We start from the raw sequence: 22830 nt of genomic DNA, 5'->3' as shown, positions 1-22830 counted from the left end.
GTGCAGGGTGTGGGTCCAAGAGGGACCGTAATTATAGATGCAGCCATCATCGAGAGAGACCTTGTGGGCATCACAGTAGATCCCGCAGGTTGGCAGCGCTCACAAAATACACACAGCAGCACAAATAGTACCCGATCACGATCGAAATGAGCATGAACACATTTCCCTGGAACTCATGTACATGTATTGCTCGCAACATACATATGCATGTAGATGGATTTATAAGTAGATAGACTAATGTGACAACCATAACAAGTGCAAATGACGCCGAGAAGCAAATGAAATCCTGTGTTAGTGATACAATGCGAACAAATAAGATAATCGATCTCTCTTTGGGCAAGTATGTTGCGTGAAGGTATGATGGTCGGAGGTATAGATGTAGTCCATGCACGTACAAGGTTAATTGAACCAGGAAGACAAGATGTATGCAGAGAGAGAGATCAGAGGAAAGTTGATGCAATGAATGGAAATAAACGAGATCAAAGCAATGAATGAAAACAGAAAATAAGATAAATGCTACCACAACGTTGTACTGGCGAGAGAGAACATGCGCGTTTTTAATGGATGTGACAGTGTCCGATCTTTTTGCCTGTGACGTGATATTGAGAATCCAAGCGGTGAATCGATCCCCCGTATCTTGGCAGTAAAGTCGTTGGGACCGACAGGTGTAGCTGGTGAAGCCGATGAGGCAGGCGACGTCGAGGCAGAATAAGACGGCGAAGGTGTCTCTGGCGGAGAATCCACATACTGCTTGCTGCGTTTCCGCCTTTTGGGCGACGACTCGGAAGCAGACGGTGATGGGTGGCGACCGTGGTGGCCAAACATGGGAATAGGGCTGGTTCCAGGATGTGGCTCTGGAAGGGGGGTTGCGGACGTAGACGCGGCGGCTCGGACTGCACGTTTCGACACCATTTGCAGGGAATACATCGGATATGGTCCCTCTGCTGCCTTGAAATCCCTCCTCACCATACTTTCAAAGTTAGTGAGAAGGGTATTGTCGACAGTGAGCTTCCCAATCCAAATACAGACACATTTCTCTCTCCATTTGATTGATCTCCCGGAGGTTGAACATGCCCTGCCCTACAATCGTCCAAGATTTATTCGAGTAGGTGTCGTCGCAAATGATTTTGGACGCAATCATGAAGGCAGATAGAAATAGTCGGTGCCCAGAAGAGCCACGAGCAGTGGGAAAGCGAGCTTTGAGCCGCTGCAGAAGGATAAGCGCCGCAAAGGTGACAGAAGGATGTAGTTTCGTCCGATGGAAAGCGTACGCGATGAAGTATGGTAGTTTGGCTTGCGATTGACTGGCCGCGGGTGGATTCTCCGGGCAGGCAAAGAGATGGGTGATGAATCGGGCACATAGTCGAGATATTTCCTCCTGGCCGTAGAAGGGATCCGGCTTGGTCGGTGGTTGTGCAGGCGCCTAAGATCCGATGAGGTGGACCGAAGATATCGAACTTTAGCGAGCAACTCACTGGTGGCATCGGTTGAAAATTACTCCTCCTGTTTGCTACGGATTTTCGCGAGACCTCTGGTGGGTTAGCGATTGGTGGATTTGAGCTGGCCATTGGACGGGAAGAATGCCACGAAATTAGGAAAGGTTGTTCAGATCAATTCCACTAAAAGGTGTGAATCTGCTAGTCAGCAAAGGGAAGAACTTGTGACGGGTGATATATAGAAGGGACTGATCCCTGCCAACATCCGATTGTGACACATCGCGGACCTTTGTGCCATCAGAACTCATCAGAACATCATGGCAGAAAATTTTTTTCTCGCACAAACAGCGGCAAGCAAAATGCTTTCGTAACCCCTTTGGGAAGGCTGTTCGTTGACTGCCATGGGATCCTGAAAACGAGGCAACAGGGGCAAGACTCACCACAAGGAACGGCTGAGGTCAGTAGTGTCGAAGATGGGGATACCCAGCACCCACAAAGCCCAACAGAATTAGAGGGAGGGAGACGGTATGATAGACGACGTCCACGGGGGGGAGGACAGCAACGAGGGCTCGGAGGGCCGAGTGAAAGAAGGACCAATATATATAAGCCAAGGCAATAAAAAGGAGAGACGGCAGATGGGCGTTCGGGTAAGAAACGGTTTGGAATTGAACAGCCAAACCTGTGCTGTGACGTGACCAAATTCGGCCTGATCGTGGGCCCTATTTGATATTTTTAATCCTAAACATAATTTCATCAGATCCCTTTCCAAAATAGGATCACCGGTTATTCCAGCCTATGACGTCGGAGGTGTCGGGCTGTGTTCGTTCTGACTGCGACCTTTTGTATAGCTGTTGCTACTGCGACAGCGAACGAACAACAGATATCCATCCTAGCACAGGGATTCCCCTTCGTTCCTCATCTCTTGATTGTTTTCCAGCAGGAAACAGCCCCCTTTGTTCCACGTAAAATAATCAGCCATGCAGAGGCCATGCTTCGCTACAGATCTTCTCTCTTCCCGTTGCCCTGCATTCTGCTGTCTCTCACATTGTGGGCCCACATTGCTTGTTGCTGTTCTGTTGTCAAGTTCCATCAGCTTCCCATGCGTCCAATCAAAGTTATTTCATTCATTGGCCCGTTTCCACCGAAATATGCATCCATTTGCGATCCCCGGCAGTGTGCGTCCAGTGTTCGACTCCAAAGATTACCAACGGACTTTCTTGGGCTCGGCGAGAATCTCGCAGCAGATACTGATCGTAAAATATCTACGCCCGGTCATCCCATTATGCTTACTCCGCTATCCCGAAAGTCTTAGAGTCTTTGTGTACGGTACACCGCATCATGTCCGATGCTGTTTGCAAAATTTAGGCGTGGTATCATCGTGTACATCTCCATCTTATGTACCTCGTTATCTTTTATCCCGACGCCCCAGCTGACCTCTACCCCAGCATTCTCACAATCAACAAGTCCCATTCAGCATTTATTCAAGAATATAATGACACAGCCCTTACTTGGTGTTTCAGGCTTCTTGACAGCTGTACTCCTACCGCTCTGTGCATCATCGAGCATTGTGCCGTATCGTGGTCTCCAAAATTGGGTTTTTAGGTGCATCTGACATCTACACAGTGGTCTAGTACCCGGCATCCCAACGCGGTAATTTCTGCCTCCGGTACGAGCCTATGAAATTCCGTGCCACCTTCTCATACCGCATGTCTACGGACTTCTCAGGCTCAGGACCCAGGAACTTCTGCCTGATAGCCTGCTTCACTTCTAGGGGGATTTCCGAGCCTCTGACTGGCTAATGGTCGACCCTATCTATAGCACACTGGCTCGTGGCTGTAATCTCGTATCAACAACTGTCACATTCGTTCGCAGCCGCCCTCTTTTACCTTTCGCGACCATGGTCGATCACCCTCCTGATCATAGCTGCTGACGGGCCGGTGGCTGAAGCTGAATATTGGATATCATAGATCCGATGTCGAAATCATGGCACAACCTGAGTAGCATCTACTTGTCCACTCTGTCCCATCTGTGGTGGGCTGATACAGGATCAACTGACGATCTGCTGTGACGAAGCTGTAGGTCCCACGGGACTATCCAGCATGTGAACCCGTAGGCACCTTTTTCTTCATCTTCATCTTTATATCTGTCTAGACAGCAATCTTTATGCATTATCACTTCTTGTTCCAACTAGACCAGGCGCAAGCGCCGAATGTCACAGTCAATTGAATTCATTATGGTAATCCTGATTTGGGATGGACACAAATTCGGGCCACCAATCATCCACCTGCCACACCCTGATACTTATCTCGTACTCTCCAGACTATTCCCCGGCGAAAGCGTGACGGCTATTTGACTATTTTTGCCTCGTGCCTTCGCGCTCTCGAGCCAGCTCTCTTTCTACCCTGATCTTGATGGTACATAGGTACCTTCAATAGTAGGCTACGAGACTGGACTGATCTAGTCAGACACGCTCAGTTGCCCCGGGATGTTCGCATATTCCAAACATGCGGCCGCACTGACACATTCGAGGGTGCTGGGTAAATTCTCTTTCACAGAAGGATGTCTTATCAATCTATCATCTCGCCGCTACGCCTCGGCGTCCATGAAGCTCTTGTAAAACACCCATGCATCTACGTATTCCTCACCAGTTCCGTCTTTTTGCTTCAATCTTCCGGCACGTGGAATCCGTCCTGCTTTCGTGAATCCGAGCCTTTCCCAGAGCCTATATCCGAAGGTTAAGTAAAGCATTATGGCAGAGTAGAATGAAAACCTCACTTGATGGATGCGGTGTTGTTGACATATACAAGGTTGAAGACACTGGCTTGATACCCGAGTTTCGGCGCGTAATGGACGTAGGACTTGGCCAGGATAGACCCGGCCCCCTGTCCCCGCTGGGATGGTGGGACCACAAACCCGGCGTTGCAAATCTGTTTGAGGTGTTACAGCCCTAGCGCTAAGTACGGATATACATGTCAACATACATGGGACGACCGTCCTGGATAATTGGGTTTGACCTATAGAAATGAATGGTACAAGTTAACAGCACGTTACTCGGAAGTCTATGCATAATGATGAACCCACATAATAGTATCCAGTGACGCAGTCTTCCCAGGATCTCCCGGCTTGAGTCTCTGCTACTCCTAAAGATGACTCCTTTGGCTCTTCGAACCCATCAGGGACGCTCTGGGGCTCCAAGAATCGCTATGAATACGTCGGCGGCAAAGAAATAGCTTTCGAAAGCTGTGAGATCGATGGGCCTCTCCTGTGGATAGGTCCTTCCATCGTCGACTTCTTTGGCGAAAACTTGATGAAGATATTCGATCAGGCCATTGAGGGGTTTCGCTGTTTGGAGCGTCAAATGATGTATCGTTGCGTACTTGGTTTTCGAAGAAGAGCACCAAACAGTAGAAGGGAGACCGTCGCCGGTGTATGCTCTCTGAATAGCACCGTACGCAGACATTCTAGTGGTATACAGATAACCAGAGATAATCGTATCAACTCAAAGTGATCACAGTGCATCGATCGGGACTTTCCTCAAATTTTACGGAATTAAATCGGAATATGTGGCATTCGTAGTTTTGAGTCATTATGAGTTGAAGTTTGATTTTGCAAGATCTTAATTCGAAATCAATCAAGTATATAGTGATTCTTGTACGACGCTCTCCAAAAAAGTGAACGGGCGCGACGCCATCGGCATAGATCGGGCTTACGGTCTCGGGCGCAGTAGAATCTGCGAGGGATTATAACATTGAATGCTGCGCGTAATCTATAAGCAGCGCTTTTCCGACTAGAGTGAATTACTTAGCACACCGGTTAGAAACGGATAAGAACTGAACTCTCTCACGTTGTCCGGGTTATCCATTGATGAATATATTGATGATCGCGAGCCCCCGCGCATCACAGCCCATACAGGTGAGGTATCAAACTGGTATCAGAACTGTTGAACTTCCGTGACCTGCCTCTTTTCATCGACGATAATCCGAAGTCCGTTCCCTAACCACGGCGGTAAACAAGGTCCGTTGTCGGTGAACCCTTCGGTAACGCCCTGGCCAAAGAAAACATAGCCGGGAATGTATCGGTCCACGAATCTATCTCGTGCGTCAGTACGTCTGCTCGAAACACGAGAAATGTAAAAAAAAACGTCACAATTTGACGGCATCGTCAGACATCCCTTTGCCGCCGTTGCTAGCCTTCATAAAGTGTTCCTGTTCAAGGCGCCACTGGTATATTACCGAGTATGGTGAGTGGCTTCGGGTGAGCGGCGTTGGTTGAATCTAACGATAAAGAGATTCAGAGAGGAGTTAAATCGGGAGGGAAAACAGTCATATTACCTGAACGAAAACGTCAAAGAAAGCCCATAAATCAATATAAGACTTCAAAGCCAGATTGATATCTTGCAAACAATCCTTGGATCCTAGTAGTTCGTCCTGCAGAGCTAATGCGATTTTCTGTTCTTTCCATATCCCGTCCCATTTTTCGGCTAGTCTTGCTTGCGAGATAGGATAGAACCCCAAACACCAGCCTTCCATGATGACGACGTCTACAGGAGGTTCCACGGAATTGCTTCCATCCATAGGAAGTCTATCGCCTTCGCCATTAAACAGGCTCTTGTCAAACCTGGGTATATCAACCGCCTCACGTCCTTCCTTCAGAGACTGTAGTACTCGAACACCCAGTGCAACATCGTGAGTACCAGGTTGTCCTCTTCCTTTCCAGAGAGGGTTAGAGGGATGCTGGAGGGCAAGGGAGACAAGTTCGTCGTGAGAAAGATAGATATCATCTATCGATAGTACGGCAACTCGAAGTAGATGCGGTGAATCAGTAAGGAGCTTTTGTGTTAGGCCAGTAAGGTACGATTTCCCAGAACCTTGAGGGCCCTGGATGGCAGCGAAGACTGTATGTGTTTGATAATTATGTTACAAGGAAGGAGGAAGGCAGCAACGCACTTGGCTTCTTACTACCAGCAGATACGCGCGCCAGAATGTGTTTTGATATCAGTTCCACAGCAGCTGGTAGCGACATGGGAAGTGAGATACTCTACTTAGCTGTGGACGGACCGCCGGGCCGATGGAAGAAGCCCAAATGGAAACTCCGAAATTCTCCGCTCAAAGCAGCCGACAACGGCGAAGACGTGCACAGCAAAGATTTTAGAACACCTCTTACGGCCACGACCTTCAACGATGATGTCCGACAGCGACTCTGGCGATGGTAGCCCCATACAAAATATCACAGCTGCATATGGGCGCATCCAACGGCAGTACCAGCAAATTTTAGACCGATGGACACCTCATATGTTGAATCGTTGGCTGGCAACTGGTGGGATACTTTGTGTATTCCTGCTAAGGGTAGTGTTCGCCCAAGGAGTAAGTTGACTTGATACTCTTTTTTGCCAATTTAATGACCATTTTCAGTGGTATATTGGTTCGTGCTATCTCTATTTGCCATTACGATTTATTCAACAGTATTGGTGCCTTGTATCGAACAGTATGCTGTAAGTGGGCATCTCGTGGCAAATTCTGTCGGTTCTGATCACTTCTTCTGTCAGATGCGCACGCAATATACCTCCTTAATCTTCTCCTTGCATTCCTTCAGCCAAAATTTGACCCTTCACTACAAGAAGACCTGCTCGCAGACGAGATAGAGGGCGGCGACGCTGGCTCTGCTAGCCCTCTTCCAAGTCAGCGTGATGATGAGTTCAGACCGTTTGTGAGGCGCCTACCTGAATGGCAGTTCTGGTGCGATTTTAATACCGTTACGTTATCTACATATGCTGAACTTGCGATAGGCTTTCCGCTACAAGGGCAACGATCTTAGCGCTTCTTGCCACAACCTCGGAAGTTTTTGATGTACCTGTCTACTGGCCTATTTTAGTTGTCTACTTCTTCGTGCTGTTTGCTTTGACAATGAGGCGGCAAATACAGTGAGTACCCTTTTAATCTCCCAGCATTTTTGCGGCGCTGTTTCGCCACTCGTTCCACTATCATGCTAACTATCGACCCACAGACATATGATCAAGTACAAGTACGTTCCATTCGATATTGGCCGTAAAGCAAGATACGGGGGTGGAAAATAGACTATATCGCAACCGTCCTTTTTAATTCTATATCTTCGGACTCGTGTTCTCGACGCGAAAATATTGGGCATGTTGAAGTAATATGTATGGTTGCTATAGACGGATTGTGGAGCCAAGCTGCCAACTCTATTGCTCTTCCGAACATGCGGGTGACCTCAAATCTGGTCCATCAGGGAGGCTGCACCACACCCTTGATGCCTGAGGTAAGAAGATATGGAGAATAAGAGGTCAATCAGTAACCAAAGGTTTCGATGCTGTGTGCCAGCAATCTGGATAGAAGCTGTGAAGACAAGTCTATATCCATATATCATCACAGACGGGCACCCTGGGACCTAGTAACGTTTTGGCTAGACCTCAAGTTCGCAACGATTTTACTTGATATGTGGGACTCAGGGTATACTCCCAGGCACAGAATTGAAGGATAGACAAGCAAACGGGGACCTCGTTCCTGCGTCTGTGTTGGTGCGCCTTAACCTTTAATGTCGCTGTCTTTTAAGAGTCGTCATTAATGTGACATCGTGCGCATTTGAACGTTTTGGAGAATGTGCAGGTAATCACTGAAAAACCCGTATGTAAGTATCATACTATGTCGTTCGAATTGAAAAGATATGTAAATTACTGTCACTGTAAGTTCGCGTTCCAATTGTCTTGTTGGCGTCAGCGTCTTGCTCTTACTTTCCCCCTCGGACATTCGCAATGTCGGATAGCGGCTCTTTTGATAGAGCCCGCCATCCAGACTATTGACCAGCTGCCGGGTTTACGGTATTAGCTAGTCGAATGTGACAGTCCCCGAAACATTCCAAGAGTTCTTATCGATTATAACCCTTCCCCATGCACAGTACTTCATCTTCTTCGAAACGGTGTGACATTGGAGTTTGAGGGAGGTTTCTGTTATTGAAGTCGCCGCGAAACAAGTGACAAATACGTGAACAGTCACCCTTCGGTTCAACAAGTTGAGCATTCCAACAACCACCTTCGTGGCGCCCACTCACAAAATTGGCCTTGTAAAATGCATAGACCAGTGACGGACCAAAGTCTATCTTGACGTCTCTTTCGACGTCGTCCATTGCTAATGAGCTTCTCTTGGCCAAATTTCACCCATGCTGAACAAGTATATGCTCATAGCTGGGTTGAAATTATCGGAACGAAGGTTTCCATTTGCTCGTCGGATCATACAAAAAGCTTGAATACAGCCGATATCGATGTCATTTATTGCGTCAATGAGGCGTTGCTAGCGCTGAGAAGTGTGGAGATGTAAGGCTCAATCAGTAATAGAAAGGGCCGCGCCTCTTACCATCAGAATGGCGCATTCTTTAACGCAAGCTCCGAGGGCACTGCTTGCTCCGAGTTTACACTCCAAGAGATTCACGCTTCTCATGGTTCCCGAGTCACCCCTCGTGCTAGCGTTGCTTCTATGTTGGATGAATCCATATACAGACAGTACCTGTGACAATAAGAATCAGATGAACGGCTTTCTTTAGCGCAAAGGATTACCAGTTTCAGGCAGTATTTCGCCGTCGTTGTTCAATAAAGGTAGTCACGGATTTAATAGCATTTTCTCGCGCCTTCACTAGTCTTTTAGCCTTTGCCAAATCGGATACCGTCCAGACAGGATATACAGGCGCTTTTACTTTGCTGGCATCTGAGTCTGGCGATAACGAATCGAGTTCTGCACGGAGCTGTGCTAGAGTGTCATCCAGACTGGACAGCGTAGATATGCATTCGTCAAGTTCTTCCTTTTGTTGAAAGGTTCGACAGACTTCGAGAGCACAAGTCTCGATATGAGCAAATCGCGCAGGTCCTAGCAATGTGCCGCCATACCTGTCACGATAGATAGTAAGCCAGGCGAGTCAGATAAAGTGCGATAACGTCGCGTACCAGCGGCTGACAACGACGACAGCGTCCATGACAGCCTCGCTGACCATAGCTTTCAGGACCTTCTCTCCGGCCCACTTTTCCCCATCATCCTCGCTACCGCTCTTCACTTCAAAGTCGTCAGGCCCCATGAGCCCAGTATGCTCCTTCTTGAGTACCATGCATCGCCATGCAGAAATCTCATGAGAGGCAGGCTTTGCGCCGTGAGTGACGCGCCGGAGGTGCTTGATGCACGAGCGTACTTCTTCTTCAGTAGTGCACTTGAATATATTGGCTACGAAAGTGGAACCCCGGTCTCGAATCTCCTGCGAGGTTGCGACTGGCTCAGGCTGAGGCTTGGAATGTTTCACGAAGGCATCAAGGCTCATCGTTGCGGACAAGTTCTGTTTGACGTCATTTTTCCATACACATTGTCTACTAAAATATTACAGTCACACTAAAGACCCCGGATGCCCGAAAGACAGAGAAAATTTACTGATACATGTATCGTAGAATGTTATTACCGTTGAGATCGGAGACTGTAAGGATCAAAAGCCGCCTGGGAATGGGAAGGCGACACTTGCTGGTCAATCGAAGTGTACGGATCAGGCGACGAAACCCATTGTCCATGAGGTGATGGCATGTTGATACTGCTCGTTGGCTGAAGCGCATTTGGATCAGCAAATCTCGCCTGTTCCATAACCTGTGTAATCGATGTCGCATTAGAGTACATCGATGTGTACTGTGGTCGCTGATTGAAGCAGTCAGATGAAGGTCCTGCTGCAGGGGAAGATGGAAACTCGGGGCTCCACGAGTACGAAGAGTACTCAGACATTTGGCCCGGCGAACTGAGTGTTGACGTTCGCTCAGTGTTATACGAAGAACTCTGTATTGATGGGGCGTAGCTGGTGCTCAGCATAGTGGCCGTAGTCATGGACCTGCCATCCCACCCTGCGTTCGTGCGAGATCGTCGGTAAAGGTCAGGATCGTATTCCAAGTCCTCCTGGGAGGATGTTCAACGTGCGACTTTCACAATGATGTAACGATGGCTCACCTTGGCTACAGCAGCAATCTTAATGCCCTCAAAGACTTGGGCTTGGACATTTTGACCGCCATATTCATTGAGTTTGGCAGTCGTGTCAGCCAAAGTGACCTTTCCCTTGTATACCTCCTTCAAAAGTGGCATCATCTTTGCGTGCACCATAGGTGTGAATAGTTCTGCAGTCAGCGCTGGATGACCATATCGATGCTGCAATCGATGTCCCTTGATGTCCCCTCTACTGGAATGCACTTTTGTGTTTCTCAGATCTTCCTGTGTGGGCGCATAATAACGGAATGCGTTGTCGAATTTGTAGATCAAATACCACTTGAACACGATGATGATGAAGATTGGCGGAATCGTGGATAACCACTGGAAGGATTTGAACTTGTATTGGAGGCCGATTGCTAAACGACACTAATTAGTATAGATCTAAAGAGGTGGGATAAGGGACTAACTTAACACAAGGAGGGCTTGCATCATCACGACACTAAACAGAAGTCGGTTAATCACTACATTCCAAAGACGCTAGAAGTAGAAGGTATCAGTCGTGGTACCTCAGGTCATGAGCTCACGTACGCCTCCAGTTTCCACTTTTGTGACATAAACATACATCAGCTGGTATTTGTGCACCCACGAGCTCAACCAAAAGACGACGGCTGCAGCCAGCGGAACAAGTGGGACCAGAGGGGCAAACAGGAAGGCAACAGACACCAAGAACAGCTGTTTAACGAAGCGTTAGAACCATCGTACAAGAGGAAATAAGAAAATATACTGACCAGGTTAGCGCTGCATAGTCAACGATAAACGTCAATAATGGATAATTGACAGGAGCCAAAACTCACTAGTACAATGCATACTCGAATTCAGGAGGTTGAGTCCACTCCCGAATGTCACGAGGAGTACGACCGAAGACACTACACCGAAGGAAATGAGGCGCGCGCACATTTGCAAGGAGTAGAAAGTGACCATACTGAGTCTTGAACGAGATCCATACAAAATTCAGGGCTTGGGCTAAATCAAATATCAAGACGGTGAAGTACCGGAGACTGTGTAGAACTCATGAGCCAACGATATCAATTCACCGAAGAGGAAACGCACAAGAAGTACTGAAGCCAGTATGACGATTGATTGATATAGGTTTCACTGATTTTGTTGGGAAGTTCTTTGTGAATCATTCAGCGGGTTGGAATCGAGTTCAAAATAACCACATACTGTTCAAATTTTGGAAAATCTCTTTCGCGCTAGCATGATCCCCAATAAGAGCAACGATTTGGGAGACCGAACCTAATAGACGAGTGAGTAAGCCATATGTTTACATAGCTCGCAATACTTGCTGAAGGCGACACCAATCAAGGTGAATATGATCAACTGGCTGATTACGGTGAATGCAAAGTAGCGAGCAACGACAGCCCTGTCGAGTCGAGCATGCGTAAGACCACCCATGTATTGCGACAGCCACCGCATGATCTTTGGCAGGAAGAACGAGAAAATGCCGGCTACCATTGGAGGAAGAACACCAGATACGAAGGCGAAAGAGACCTTCGAATTCAATGACCATGACCGTAGAAAAGGAATATAGCCCGTTGCTGAGACCTATCCAAACTAAGCATCAGTATACAAGAGTTCCATAGGAAAACTATTATACTCACGGCGTCCAAGTTGGCCAAAGCAGAGACAAAGAAAACAGGAATCAGACTGAGAAAACAGATCACCCCCATCCACAGAAACCCGATAAACTTTCTTCGTGCTAAAGCAGAATCGGTCCTATTCATGTTTTCGCAGATCTGATAAAACGGTTTAAATCTGGCTTGGGGAAAATGCACCGAACTCACGATATCCTTAGGGTCTGGTGCCAAAGTTATGGTTGTTCCTTTAGGATGTTTGCCATCCAACTTCCTCGCAGCAAAGTGGGCATACGGGACCGCAGCCAAGGAAGCGAAGCCGTACTTTTCCGGTTTCCTGGTATCGGTGCCGGAGCGATAGGCCTCTACGGCAGCCTCCGTGCGCTTGAGTTTCGTGCTAGATGTTGAATCAGCGACATATCATGGAAAGAAAAATGCCATACGTATAAAACTCTATCGCATCCTTTCTGACACCACCAATACCACAGCACCCACCAACTCGTATGGTTGGTCGCTTCGCTCCCACTTTGCCATCCTTGAGATACTTGACCAAAATCGTTTCCAATTCCCGCACAGTCTGGTTGTGGTACTTGATCAAGTCCGGGAGAACCCCGACTTGTCGACTGATGTGCACTGCGGTTGCGGGGTATGGCATCTTGACGGTATTTAGGATATTTTTTATTCCGGCATCCGACTGTAGCTTTTTGGGAACGTGGGTGATGCTCAAAGTGCGCGCGTAAAAGGAATTCGTGTACTCTGGAGAGCGGAACCACTCCTTGCGAAGTCGTAGCATGCTGCGCCAATAAATGTACACCAGTGCGATGACAAGCGCTGTGATGAGATAGCTGACGGCGACGGCTGCGTAGAGGCTGTTGCCTTTCACGTCACGGATGGTGAGGATACTGAGTATATCTGTCTGCCGAGAGTCCACCTTATCGCTGCGATTATAAATCACGTTGACTGGGATGAGGACCCCACAAGCTAAGATGCCGATTCCACTGAAGAGGGTACGCAGGAGACTGAGGAATCGAAGAAAAGCGACACCATCGAGTCCGATCGTTTTTATAAGCTCGGGCTCTTTGGTATGGATGAGCGGTGGGATCCAGCCAAAGAAGGAGTCCGATATGCGAGGGGGTGGTTTATCCCCAACGTGATACTTGACTTTCGGCTGATAGATACGCTGAAAGAGGCGTCAGTTACTCAAGAGATGGGGTAAAAGTATTCGCACCTTGTGTTTGGACCGTATAACATTGAACGTGATGAGTGTCGCAATCTGACGGGTTTCAGCGGGTGAGTGGAATAATAAAAGATGGTCTTACCGACGCGGCAGCCATGATAAGAAATTGGAACCCAACGGCAGCTGGTGCTAAATTCCTGTCTGCTTCAGCAGCTTGTCCAAGAGGGTCGACATCGGTACCGGGCATAGCGAGGCTTCAACGACAAGGATAGGTGCAGGGCAGGTGCACAACGGCGCGACTTTTCCATATAACCCTTTATGCATTATGACTTATGGGTAACGGATGATCGAAGACTTCGTAGCCAAGGCTGAGGATTAGCACAGGATCGACAGAGACTATTCAGTTAGTTAAGGGGGTAGCCGCCAAGACATTATTATTGAACGAAGGGGGCTAAAACCTGGAAGGATGCATGGAAATGACGATTCATGCAAGCGGTGCTCAACTTCAAAGGATACGGATGTTTAGCTAGGTCTGAGAACGTGTGGAAGACGAGGGTCTACAACAGAGTAGCGGGGCGGATCATGGCGTTCTTGATATGCAGTCCCTCTTCGGCGGCCTGGTGCCTACCACCGTACCGCCAGTATTAATACGAGTAGTACGATTGCATGTAAGAGAAAGAGTACATACGTAGTTCATCGGAGCCAAGCCTTGGTAGTGGACTGAGGTCGCGCCGACTGCAGCACTGAGTCCATGCATGATGCGCATGCATGGAAAGCGCAGATTAGGGGCAAAGGACTTCGTTTTTTGAAGCGCTGTCATTCAAACATACATAGGTATTAGAGACATGTATAGTACGACCAAGGCCCTTCGGATTTAGACATACCGTAACGATGAACCTGAACGCGCTGTCATTTTTCTGCCGTTGGGCGTCGCTTTCAGACTGATGACAGACAGTTAATAGTCGGAGGATTCAGGATTGTGTTGTTTGGAGGAACATGTGTCACATCTGCGGGGTGACCCGGCGATGGGGTGACTCGGCAATTGGGTCGCGCCAATGATGAGCAGGAAAATGTATCGGATACAATGCGCTCAAATATGTTTTCAAAGCAAAGAGACTTTGGGGAAACGTTGAAACTTCCCTTGCGCAACTTGATAAGAAGATTACGCAGTCTCGCCGCTCTACGGTCCGTACTCTTCCGCACTGGGGTTCACGATCACGTGTTGTAATCGCTTCCACTGCTTTGGTCACTAACCCAGTGGCTCAGTGCTCTTGAATACCGAAATACTGTCAGAATTCGTGGCGAAGAATACTTCTGTGCTGCGCCACATATGTGACAGCTTCATCCTCCCTAGAAATTTGATCACAGTTTCGATTGACCGCTGTAAAGCTCTGTCTTTTTGTGATGCGACTAGAATTCGCTGAATTACCTTGTCCGAACCCTTACATTCTTCCTGGAAATTCTTCCGAAGCAAATTTGCTGTCGTGTAGGTATAGATCGTGAAGACAAAAGGACATAAATGTTTCGACAAATTCGAAGACAAACACAGTGTCGAACTGATCAAGTCACCCGGATATTAAAGGACTCCGTCACTATATGCCGCGTCCACTGTAGTGTGTATAAGCATGCTCCTGAATCCTCACACTAGTTATACGTAAATCAACCAACATAGCCGAAGATGTAGGTTCAAAGTATTGAGGCGCAACGTCACTCGGGTGGGCCCGCCGTAAAGGATAGCGACGGACCTCGTACGATTATATTTTCGGTGAAACCTAGGAGCCCTTCTTTTTATGCCCCTTCTTGCCGGAATTGACATATCAACGATGCCTTTCGATTTCTCTTCCAAATCAATACAGTCGAAGATGGATCTGCGCGAGCTTTGGCACCCCACCTTGAGTATTAGAGGTATGGCAGGGTATTGGCATTATTCAGAACAACCATATTTTCAAGCAGCACAGATGGATGATACTAGAAGGGTGTTATAGAAATAGAAGGGCTGCTTTATACATTAGTATCGGGCACCACCGCTAACCGGCTTAATAAAAACCACGAAGACCGCGGTGACAACGACACTGCTGCTAATGATGAGCCACCGATGGCGAAATTAGTAGCGAGTGGGTTAGGGATGTAACATCTTCCCCCGAGCAAGGCCAAATCCGACCTAGCGGACTCGAAGGTTATGTAACCCACACACGACTTCGCTAAAACTAATATATACGAGTCCTAGAAGATATAAAAGCTTTCTACTTCTGAGAACATGAGTAATCAACATCTCCCTGTGTCCCGTTTGTATCACACATAAAATGCCAATCGCTCTCAATCCCTCTGACGCCGATACAACCAAATTCAAGGTTGCCGCCATCCAGGCTGAACCGTAAGCTCATCATCTAGCCGTAAAATTGATCTGACTGCGAGTTTACAATACAGCGTATGGCTTGACCTCGAAGGAGGCGTCGAAAAGACCATAAAAATCATCCGTGAAACCGCCGCTGAAGGAGCCAAGATTATTGGTTTTCCGGAAGTCTTTATTCCAGGTCAGGCCACGACGTTGGAGGGTCTAATGATACTATGCTAATGCATGCAATAACTCACTTCAGGCTATCCATGGACGCCATGGGCGAATAACTTCATCGTTACTCAGGCCGTCCTGAAAGAGTACCAAGCGAACTCCATGGCTCTTCACTCGAAAGAAATGGATCGAATTCGGGATGCTGTCAGAGAAGCAGGCGTGAACGTAGTCCTTGGATTTTCTGAACGCGACGGAGGCTCCCTTTATATCGCTCAAGTTACTATCACAGCGGACGGTAATATTGCCAACCATCGTCGAAAAATCAAGGTGAGCGAACTTTTCTTACACTGCCAATCACGCAGCTTATCGTTATTTTCTATCAGCCTACACACTACGAGAAGACCGTTTTCGGAGACGGAAGTGGTAAGTAATCAAATTGGGAATTCAAAGAAAACTAACTGACGAGTTCAAAGCCCAGTCACTCTATAACGTAGTTCAGACACCATACGGAAGGTTGGGCTCCTTGAATTGCTGGGAGCATATCCAGGTCTGCCTTCTAGCTGCACTTTCCGTGATTTCTACTTACCACACGGATACAGCCCTGGTTGAAGACAGTTTTCTATTCCCAGCATCCTCAGATTTTTGTCGGTGGATGGTGGCCCGCATTTGAGCCACATGCTGGCGGTTCGCCCTACATAGTCAGCGGACAAGCATCTAGTCGGATGAGCCAACTTGTGTCCATGGAGGGTGGACTTTTTGGAATCGTCTGCTGTCAAGTAGTCAGCGAAGCGGACGCCGAAAAGATGAAGCTGCTTGGATACCCATGGTTCACATTCCCAGGAGGTGGCTTCTCGGTGGTAAGCAACTAGATTTCGATGTACGATTTATTTTAACGGTAATGTGCCTCGAAGATATACGGCCCCGACGGATCTACCTTGACCGAGCCTGTGAATCCGGGGAAGGAGGTCATTGTATACGCCAATATTTCCCTTGACATGATCAATGAAGTCAAACTCGTTGCAGATATCATGGGGAACTAGTGAGTAATCGGCATTTAAAGTCCATGGCTTACACCTGAGGCACTTCCAGCTCTCGTTTCGATTTATTCCACACTGAGGTTCACGGGAAGAATTGGCTGCCTGTTACTTATGGCGACGAGGAAGAAGATGCGGCGTCGAAATGCCAAAGAGCAGACATTGATAACGAAGGGAATAGTCGCAAGTTTGTTAACGAAAGTTTACCCCTGGCAAGCACGAAAACCTAGCTGGATGTTTTCAGATAAAATTACTAGCAATAGTTATTAGAGCAAAAATGGCTTACTTCCAACCAGCTCTCTACCACAAGCTCTGAGGATAGGGAGGCACGCCGCCTGCCCGAAGCATGCTGAATGGTTGCCCCTACTACTAATAAGTCGCGGATTTGCCGCTTATGGCAATGTAACAAAATTTCCAAGACATAATAATTGAATTGAAGCTCAGATAGAAGCCGGAGAGGGCCGTATAGTCGGACTTTGATTCTTACCTCTTGACATTGACAAGTCCTCAGGGTCTCTCAGTGCATTCACCACGGTGGCGACGCGACGCCCTTCTATATCGCACTACGATGTCTACCCCACGCGCCACATGGTCGACAATGCATCCGTCTTCCGCCACTCGGTCTTCTCTGACCTCGACCACTACAAGGACCAAACCAGCCCCAATCTACAATCCGTACGACAAATTCACGAAACCTCAGTTCGACGCGTGGATTGATGACCTTACTGGAACTCTCCGCCGCGCTTTGGGTCACATTGACGATGATTTTCGTGAGGAATCGCCGGTTGTGTCAGATGAATCTTCTATCGGTCATATTGAAGCTGAACAGGCCAGCGAAAGCGAGGAAGTCGACGAAGATGTTGAGGACTCCTTCGCCGAGCTCAAGGCGCGACGCGCCAGTAGGAAAGGTAAAGGCCGCGATCCACGGGAAGGTCCAGGACTTTTTGCCAGTCGCGGGAATGGCAGCTATGAAGAACCTATCGACCTTGCCTCGGATTCGGAAGATGAAGAGGCACAGGTGGAGGAGCTGGCACGGGTAGTCGATGATATTGATGATGGCAGCGAATGGGATGAGCAGGATGAACAGGATGAACAGGATGGCCATGAACAGGGCGAGCAGGATGTAGTAGGTGTCGACGCCGAGGCAGACGCGGAGGTCGAGTATGAAGATGAAGTGAATTACGATGAAGAGGCAGGATCTGATTTGGAAGAAAAAAATGAGGTGCACGAGGACGACGAGGACGAGGAGCGACCAGACATGTGGAGGTCAGACCAATCTTACTCTGCCGCCAGTTCAGTATGAAGTGCTCGATGCGGATGATGAAGACTACGTCGAGAAATCGGATGAACCGGAAGTAATAGAGCTTCTTTCCGACGAAGAGGTTATCATGGAAGGAAGCTCGCCGCCGGCCCAGGGAGACAGCGAAAGGGATTCCGACGCGGATGTCGACGAGGAAGATCAGGTCCAGGGTGCACATAAAGATGTGGTGGCGTCTCCAGAGATCTACGACGTTGACGACGACGACGAACAACCATTGTACGATGATACAGGTGCGTACATTGCCTGTGAGCATGCGTGTTTTTGATCAATGCCTTTTGTCCAGCTTTTCCTCCTACTGTATTGGACTATCCTTCCTTGCACGAAACGGTTGAAATCGTCGATCCTTGGGTTCGACCACAACTGTATGCGAATGATCTCTACAAGGGTGGGGATCATCTCCCGGACCCCGAAAGTCATCCCAATCCTCATAAGCTCGGAGACGCCGACGCCACTAGCACTTCTATCACCCCACAGCGTGAGATGGACGAACACATCATGGCGTTCGAATTGATCCGTGATAAATCTCCAGAAGCTGCCAGTCATTCGCGCTCCCAGTCATTAGACGCGTCTTACATTCAGTACGATCCCGAATCAGTCGATGTCGACTCCAGCAACACGAAGAAGTTCAATAGCCGTCCCGATGAGCATGAAGGGGAAGATATGACATCAGACTCAAGCGCGGACGTGTCCAATCGTCGTCCTGATGAGCGGCACCCTGACAACATTACCAACGATAATGACGTCAAGGCTCACAGTATTAATCTCGAGCAACTCAGCAATGACAATGTCGAGGACCTATCATTGTCTGCTGAGGACATGCATGGTCAGGTAGACGAAAGTAATATCCGTGCTGGTTCACCCGAACCTGCTATGTCGGTGAAGCAACACGAAGAGCTCACCGCTGTCTCGCTTGTGAACACTGAGGAAATCACCTTTGATTTGTATGAGGATTTGGAGATGGAGGCAGACGGATTGACTGTCGAAGTGACAGAGCAGCCTGTAACATATCCGATTCTTGATCGTGGAGGTGAGAACATGGTCTTGTCACAACTTAACTCTTCCTCATTGCTATAGATGGTGCAGATGTTCAAGGCTCCCAGAATGTGCCTATGAGCCCAGAACAAAACCTTCGAGAAGGTCGCGTATACCACCATTCGTTTCATGTATCTGCTTATCACCAAAATTTAGATCACGGGTCGAACCCACCTCACCTATTTATCGAACCTCTACCAGTTCCAGAGGTTCTAGCCGTTGCTGAACTGGAGGCACCCCAGCATCTCAGTCCAGGTGTTGCGTGTGTGGCAGGGTTAACACACCATCAGCCCTCCGAGTCGGAGCTTTCACCCGCTGAAAGACAGGATGTGCCCACAGACATTGCTCCAGAATTGAAAGAGCTTCCTGAAGGCGATCGTGGCGCCGAAGGGCCTGCATTCCTCCCAACACCCCCAGCTGAAGAGCACACCAGCTCTAGAGAGGATACTTCTCCTGTGCTAAATCAAGTACACAGTATATTGGATGATACGAGCACCGGCGATGACTCAGAGCCGCAGGAGGCGAAGCATGAACCCTCCTTTGTTACAGAGGCTGTGGACCATGACACAATGGACAGCTATGATGAAAATCATAAATTCGTAGGTGCCGACATCTCCGCCGTCGCTCCTGAACCTGCGGTAGTACATATAAAAGCAGCGTCAGACATTGTTGAGCTGAATGATGATCATGGTGGACAAGAAGTAGTTGTATCTGCAGAGATTTCGAATCAGGTAGGAGTATTGCGATTGTGTGCTCAGTGCAGGATTAACGAGCGTCATATCTCCAGGATATCATTGCTGCCGATGAAAACAATCATACGACTGTCATCCCACCAACACAGTCCGATGGCATCACAGCGCTCGTCGGCGATGTCTTAACAATTGACGTTGACGATAACTCTGTAGCGTTGAAGCCAACCATGGACACCGATGAAAGTCCAGCGAAGGAAAGTCTTGTCACCGTCACAAGGGAAAATTGTACAGCTCTTGTGAATGATGGTATAGCAGACGCTATTGGCAATAGTCCAGGCGCTTTGGCTCATGGAGGCCTGACACTTCCCTTCGAAGAGGGACTCACGTTCGAATTACTTTCAGTAGTTCCTGCCGGCGATGATTCACATGTTTGCGTCGACAAGAACTCGGTTGTTCGCGTCGATAACAGCGTGGTACCCCTCGAGAGTACAGCAACGTTAATCGACGATGGTGCCGTAGTTCCAGATGAACAAAGTCCCTCCCCAGTTGATGATAGCTCATCAGCTCCGCCGGACAATATCACAACGAGTCCCGCTGATGCCTCAGTTCCAATTGATAAAGTTCACACAGTGGATGCTGACATGGTCGTCGAAGTTTCACCTCAATCACCTCCTCACATCGAAGTTAATGTAAAGACTACTACCGATACATCTCCCACCCCTACCCCTCCGGATATTGCGTCTTCACCTCCCGCCACTTCAGGATCGCCGGCGCCCGCAGATCCTCATACTCCCCCGACACAACCACAGATTCAAACCGGGTTTTCCCCCTTATTCACTCCACGCACGTATACAAAGCGTCGCCCGCCTGGTCTTATGACAACACCCCCCTCGTCGGAAGGAGATACATCTGACGATGTACGGAGTCCGTCGCAGCACGATGGTAAGGAGAGCCAGCGTGGTCCGGAGATGGACCCCGTTCTTGATCCGGCGAGAGAACAGATCACATTGGATTCTCAGGATGCACTAGTCGGAATGAAGCCCTCTGACTCGACGAGTTCTTTCCGGCCTCGAAGGGAGTCGCTGACGCGCCCGTCACATGTTGTTCCCACCATCAGAGCCAGAGCAATGTCTGTTCTACAACCAGATCCGTACCCTTATAGTCTGTCTACACCTGGTGTTACTCAATACCTAGGCAAATCTGGCTCAGATGAAGTCTCTGAAGACGAAAACGAAAACGATCTGTCAAACACCTCTTCTTCGTCCAATGACAGGGAGCTAGAGCCAGATAACCAAGGCATTCCGGATTCACAAGATATGCTGGAACCCTCTGTGGACGCACATGTGGAATCTGAAATACCCACCATTTCGGCGGATGTTCAAACATTCAAGGATAGCAAACCACCTCTGCAATCCATCAGTCTTCCCGATAATCCTGCTTTCACTGGACCGCTAAGCCCGATTGAAGACTTAACCGACATCGAGAGGTATCGGTGTTTTCTTTTTACTATTTTAAAGTGTTCGCTCATGGATTTCCAGTTCGCCAAAGAAAGTAAATGGTGTTTCGTCTATTACACCTCGACAAATACCTCAAGTGGTAATCAAGACTGAAATTAGCTCTGCCAAATACCAAGATCAAAACATTCTGAACCCAGAGTCTCCCACCCTTGACCGGAGTGATGTGCAAGGGTCTGCGTCAACTAAGCGGAAACGTAAATCAACAAGCACTAAACGTCTGTCCCATACGCTCAGCAGCAAAAGGAAGGGAAAACAGAAAGAAGATCCAAACGGATCTCCAGCTCCTTCAGACACGACAAGTCCAGGAGGTTTGGCCGCGAAGTTGTTGACATATTCAAGGAAGAGCAGCGTGTCCAGGGCATCGTCTTCCACGCCTAGTGAAGCTTCAGTCGCCACTTCCCAGGTACCTCCAACACCTACAAGGCCTACTAACGCGCACCATCGCCCTCCCGTTCACTACCCTCCGGCCCTACTGCATGGACATTCTAGCCAGCCTCGCCTTCGTCATCGACATCATCTTCCGACCGCTGGACCTTCTCGCGCTTCCTCAACTTCATCTCTTGATCGACCACTTTACTATAGCTCACCTGTGACACGGTCCAATTGCCGTTATCGTCGTATCAGCCTTCCCAAAGTGGAAAACGGACCTCGCATTTCCTTCCTTGTCCCAGGTTGTTCTTTGGGAGATGCTGAGCTCATGGAAGACGAAGAAATTATAGATCATGGAGATGCCACGACCGACGAAAGTCGTCGAGTCGTTCCAGACATCGAGAACCTGGATTTTAGTCCTTACCTAATCGGCGTTTTGCGTCAGTTAGTAGGCGTGGACCTCCTCCGGGAACAGGAAGTCTATTATCTCTGCGCAGTGGGCGAAGATCCTAGGCTTGTTCAGAAGAAAAAGGCAGATCGGTTTACTGTCAACCGCATAGGAGAATCTAGTAATTCCCCTCGCCCTTCGAGCGACCGTTCACCATCATCTTCAATACGGCCGCCGGTATCTGCCGCCTCTGCCGTCTCGGCGACACCGTCGGGGATTGTGGTGAAGAAGGAAGATGATGGATATGAATCCTCTATATCTCTCTCCACGGTCGAGTCGCACGCTGAACCTGCTCCACGTCCTGCTAAACGTCAAAAAACGTCCGCCGATACTCCATCTTCTGCCAGTATATCTCGCACAAAGCCCAAAGGCCCGACGAAACGGTCATTGAAACCAATAGCGTATATTTCTGCGCCTGTTGTGCCCGTGCCCGAGGAAGAGGATTCAGACCTGTCGGGAAGTGAATTGCCGTTTGACCATCGTCCAAAAGCTGGGCTGGCGAAGGGTTTGAAGAGAGCTCGGACTGATGTGCGCGCGGACGAGGAAGAGGGCAGGCGTTTCAAGAAGTTGAAGGGTCGTCTGAGCGACACCCATTAACGATTGTATCCACCACCCTTTGGACACCTTTGCATGCATCTGTTCACTGTATTTTAGTGTAGTTTAAACTTGATCTTTATTTCACAGCATCATCCTCATAAGTAAAT

The 22830-nt window shown here is 48.5% G+C and overlaps 9 protein-coding genes across 9 annotated transcripts; 4 read left to right on the top strand and 5 right to left on the bottom strand.

Moving 5' to 3' along the window:
• Nucleotides 1-144: 144 nt before the first annotated feature.
• Nucleotides 145-2001, bottom strand: EV420DRAFT_1529340 (uncharacterized protein). Its single transcript, XM_060472542.1, has 3 exons — nucleotides 1476-2001; nucleotides 1026-1423; nucleotides 145-970 (listed from the first exon to the last, which is right to left on the bottom strand). The coding sequence occupies exons 1-3, from the start codon at nucleotides 1566-1568 to the stop codon at nucleotides 517-519; spliced, it is 945 nt and encodes a 314-aa protein (XP_060332846.1). The 5' UTR covers nucleotides 1569-2001; the 3' UTR covers nucleotides 145-516.
• A 339-nt stretch (nucleotides 2002-2340) lies between these two features.
• Nucleotides 2341-3104, top strand: EV420DRAFT_1529334 (uncharacterized protein). Its single transcript, XM_060472541.1, has 2 exons — nucleotides 2341-2833; nucleotides 2882-3104. Exons 1-2 carry the CDS (start codon nucleotides 2414-2416, stop codon nucleotides 2927-2929), a joined length of 468 nt encoding a protein of 155 aa, XP_060332845.1. The 5' UTR covers nucleotides 2341-2413; the 3' UTR covers nucleotides 2930-3104.
• A 918-nt stretch (nucleotides 3105-4022) lies between these two features.
• Nucleotides 4023-4896, bottom strand: EV420DRAFT_1619475 (uncharacterized protein; the record flags this gene model as incomplete). Its single annotated transcript, XM_060475481.1, is given in 5 exon segments — nucleotides 4023-4158; nucleotides 4212-4363; nucleotides 4418-4450; nucleotides 4518-4597; nucleotides 4617-4896. 5 exon segments carry the CDS (start codon nucleotides 4894-4896, stop codon nucleotides 4023-4025), a joined length of 681 nt encoding a protein of 226 aa, XP_060332844.1.
• Nucleotides 4897-5103: 207 nt separating this feature from the next.
• On the bottom strand, nucleotides 5104-6552 carry EV420DRAFT_167606 (P-loop containing nucleoside triphosphate hydrolase protein). Its single transcript, XM_060479149.1, has 5 exons — nucleotides 6383-6552; nucleotides 5768-6330; nucleotides 5583-5710; nucleotides 5281-5524; nucleotides 5104-5223 (listed from the first exon to the last, which is right to left on the bottom strand). Exons 1-4 carry the CDS (start codon nucleotides 6456-6458, stop codon nucleotides 5368-5370), a joined length of 924 nt encoding a protein of 307 aa, XP_060332843.1. The 5' UTR covers nucleotides 6459-6552; the 3' UTR covers nucleotides 5104-5223; nucleotides 5281-5367.
• Nucleotides 6553-6619: 67 nt separating this feature from the next.
• EV420DRAFT_1640451 (retrieval of early ER protein Rer1) lies at nucleotides 6620-7509 on the top strand (the record flags this gene model as incomplete). Its single annotated transcript, XM_060477103.1, has 6 exons — nucleotides 6620-6799; nucleotides 6848-6857; nucleotides 6922-6927; nucleotides 6982-7171; nucleotides 7222-7356; nucleotides 7440-7509. 6 exons carry the CDS (start codon nucleotides 6620-6622, stop codon nucleotides 7507-7509), a joined length of 591 nt encoding a protein of 196 aa, XP_060332842.1.
• Nucleotides 7510-8794: 1285 nt separating this feature from the next.
• EV420DRAFT_167527 (uncharacterized protein) lies at nucleotides 8795-10170 on the bottom strand. Its single transcript, XM_060479140.1, has 3 exons — nucleotides 9388-10170; nucleotides 9004-9330; nucleotides 8795-8953 (listed from the first exon to the last, which is right to left on the bottom strand). The coding sequence occupies exons 1-2, from the start codon at nucleotides 9750-9752 to the stop codon at nucleotides 9009-9011; spliced, it is 687 nt and encodes a 228-aa protein (XP_060332841.1). The 5' UTR covers nucleotides 9753-10170; the 3' UTR covers nucleotides 8795-8953; nucleotides 9004-9008.
• On the bottom strand, nucleotides 9884-13451 carry EV420DRAFT_1640449 (DUF221-domain-containing protein; the record flags this gene model as incomplete). The annotated part of the gene is made up of 14 exons (XM_060477102.1): nucleotides 9884-10366; nucleotides 10418-10809; nucleotides 10861-10930; nucleotides 10982-11125; nucleotides 11182-11191; nucleotides 11248-11451; nucleotides 11504-11567; nucleotides 11618-11689; nucleotides 11722-11998; nucleotides 12055-12189; nucleotides 12238-12424; nucleotides 12471-13207; nucleotides 13256-13300; nucleotides 13347-13451. The coding sequence occupies 14 exons, from the start codon at nucleotides 13449-13451 to the stop codon at nucleotides 9884-9886; spliced, it is 2925 nt and encodes a 974-aa protein (XP_060332840.1).
• A 778-nt stretch (nucleotides 13452-14229) lies between these two features.
• Nucleotides 14230-16753, top strand: EV420DRAFT_1619471 (putative nitrilase; the record flags this gene model as incomplete). Its single annotated transcript, XM_060475480.1, has 7 exons — nucleotides 14230-14234; nucleotides 15596-15738; nucleotides 15802-16040; nucleotides 16097-16136; nucleotides 16187-16260; nucleotides 16313-16570; nucleotides 16625-16753. The coding sequence occupies 7 exons, from the start codon at nucleotides 14230-14232 to the stop codon at nucleotides 16751-16753; spliced, it is 888 nt and encodes a 295-aa protein (XP_060332839.1).
• Nucleotides 16754-17698: 945 nt separating this feature from the next.
• EV420DRAFT_167278 (uncharacterized protein) lies at nucleotides 17699-22761 on the top strand. Its single transcript, XM_060479092.1, has 5 exons — nucleotides 17699-18298; nucleotides 18352-19095; nucleotides 19143-19831; nucleotides 19888-21278; nucleotides 21331-22761. Exons 1-5 carry the CDS (start codon nucleotides 17932-17934, stop codon nucleotides 22721-22723), a joined length of 4584 nt encoding a protein of 1527 aa, XP_060332838.1. The 5' UTR covers nucleotides 17699-17931; the 3' UTR covers nucleotides 22724-22761.
• The last annotated feature ends 69 nt before the right edge of the window (nucleotides 22762-22830 follow it).

Source organism: Desarmillaria tabescens, assembly GCF_030435595.1.
Source record: "Desarmillaria tabescens strain CCBAS 213 chromosome Unknown EV420scaffold_11, whole genome shotgun sequence".
Classification (NCBI taxonomy): domain Eukaryota; kingdom Fungi; phylum Basidiomycota; class Agaricomycetes; order Agaricales; family Physalacriaceae; genus Desarmillaria; species Desarmillaria tabescens.
This window is presented reverse-complemented; position numbering and strand designations above follow the sequence as displayed.

Coding starts and splice junctions, on each gene's coding strand:
- EV420DRAFT_167278 (XM_060479092.1), top strand. CDS start 17,932: ATGAAGAGGCAGGATCTGATTTGGAAGAAAAAAATGAGGTGCACGAGG. Junction 19,096..19,142: donor TCCGATTCTTGATCGTGGAG/GTGAGAACATGG, acceptor TCATTGCTATAG/ATGGTGCAGATGTTCAAGGC. Junction 19,832..19,887: donor CTGCAGAGATTTCGAATCAG/GTAGGAGTATTG, acceptor TCATATCTCCAG/GATATCATTGCTGCCGATGA.
- EV420DRAFT_1529334 (XM_060472541.1), top strand. CDS start 2,414: ATGCAGAGGCCATGCTTCGCTACAGATCTTCTCTCTTCCCGTTGCCCT. Junction 2,834..2,881: donor CGTGTACATCTCCATCTTAT/GTACCTCGTTAT, acceptor CCTCTACCCCAG/CATTCTCACAATCAACAAGT.
- EV420DRAFT_1529340 (XM_060472542.1), bottom strand. CDS start 1,568: ATGGCCAGCTCAAATCCACCAATCGCTAACCCACCAGAGGTCTCGCGA. Junction 1,424..1,475: donor ATTTTCAACCGATGCCACCA/GTGAGTTGCTCG, acceptor ATCGGATCTTAG/GCGCCTGCACAACCACCGAC. Junction 971..1,025: donor ATGGAGAGAGAAATGTGTCT/GTATTTGGATTG, acceptor TAACTTTGAAAG/TATGGTGAGGAGGGATTTCA.
- EV420DRAFT_167606 (XM_060479149.1), bottom strand. CDS start 6,458: ATGTCGCTACCAGCTGCTGTGGAACTGATATCAAAACACATTCTGGCG. Junction 6,331..6,382: donor TGCTGGTAGTAAGAAGCCAA/GTGCGTTGCTGC, acceptor AAACACATACAG/TCTTCGCTGCCATCCAGGGC. Junction 5,711..5,767: donor TCTTTGACGTTTTCGTTCAG/GTAATATGACTG, acceptor CTTTATCGTTAG/ATTCAACCAACGCCGCTCAC.
- EV420DRAFT_167527 (XM_060479140.1), bottom strand. CDS start 9,752: ATGAGCCTTGATGCCTTCGTGAAACATTCCAAGCCTCAGCCTGAGCCA. Junction 9,331..9,387: donor GTCGTCGTTGTCAGCCGCTG/GTACGCGACGTT, acceptor CTATCGTGACAG/GTATGGCGGCACATTGCTAG.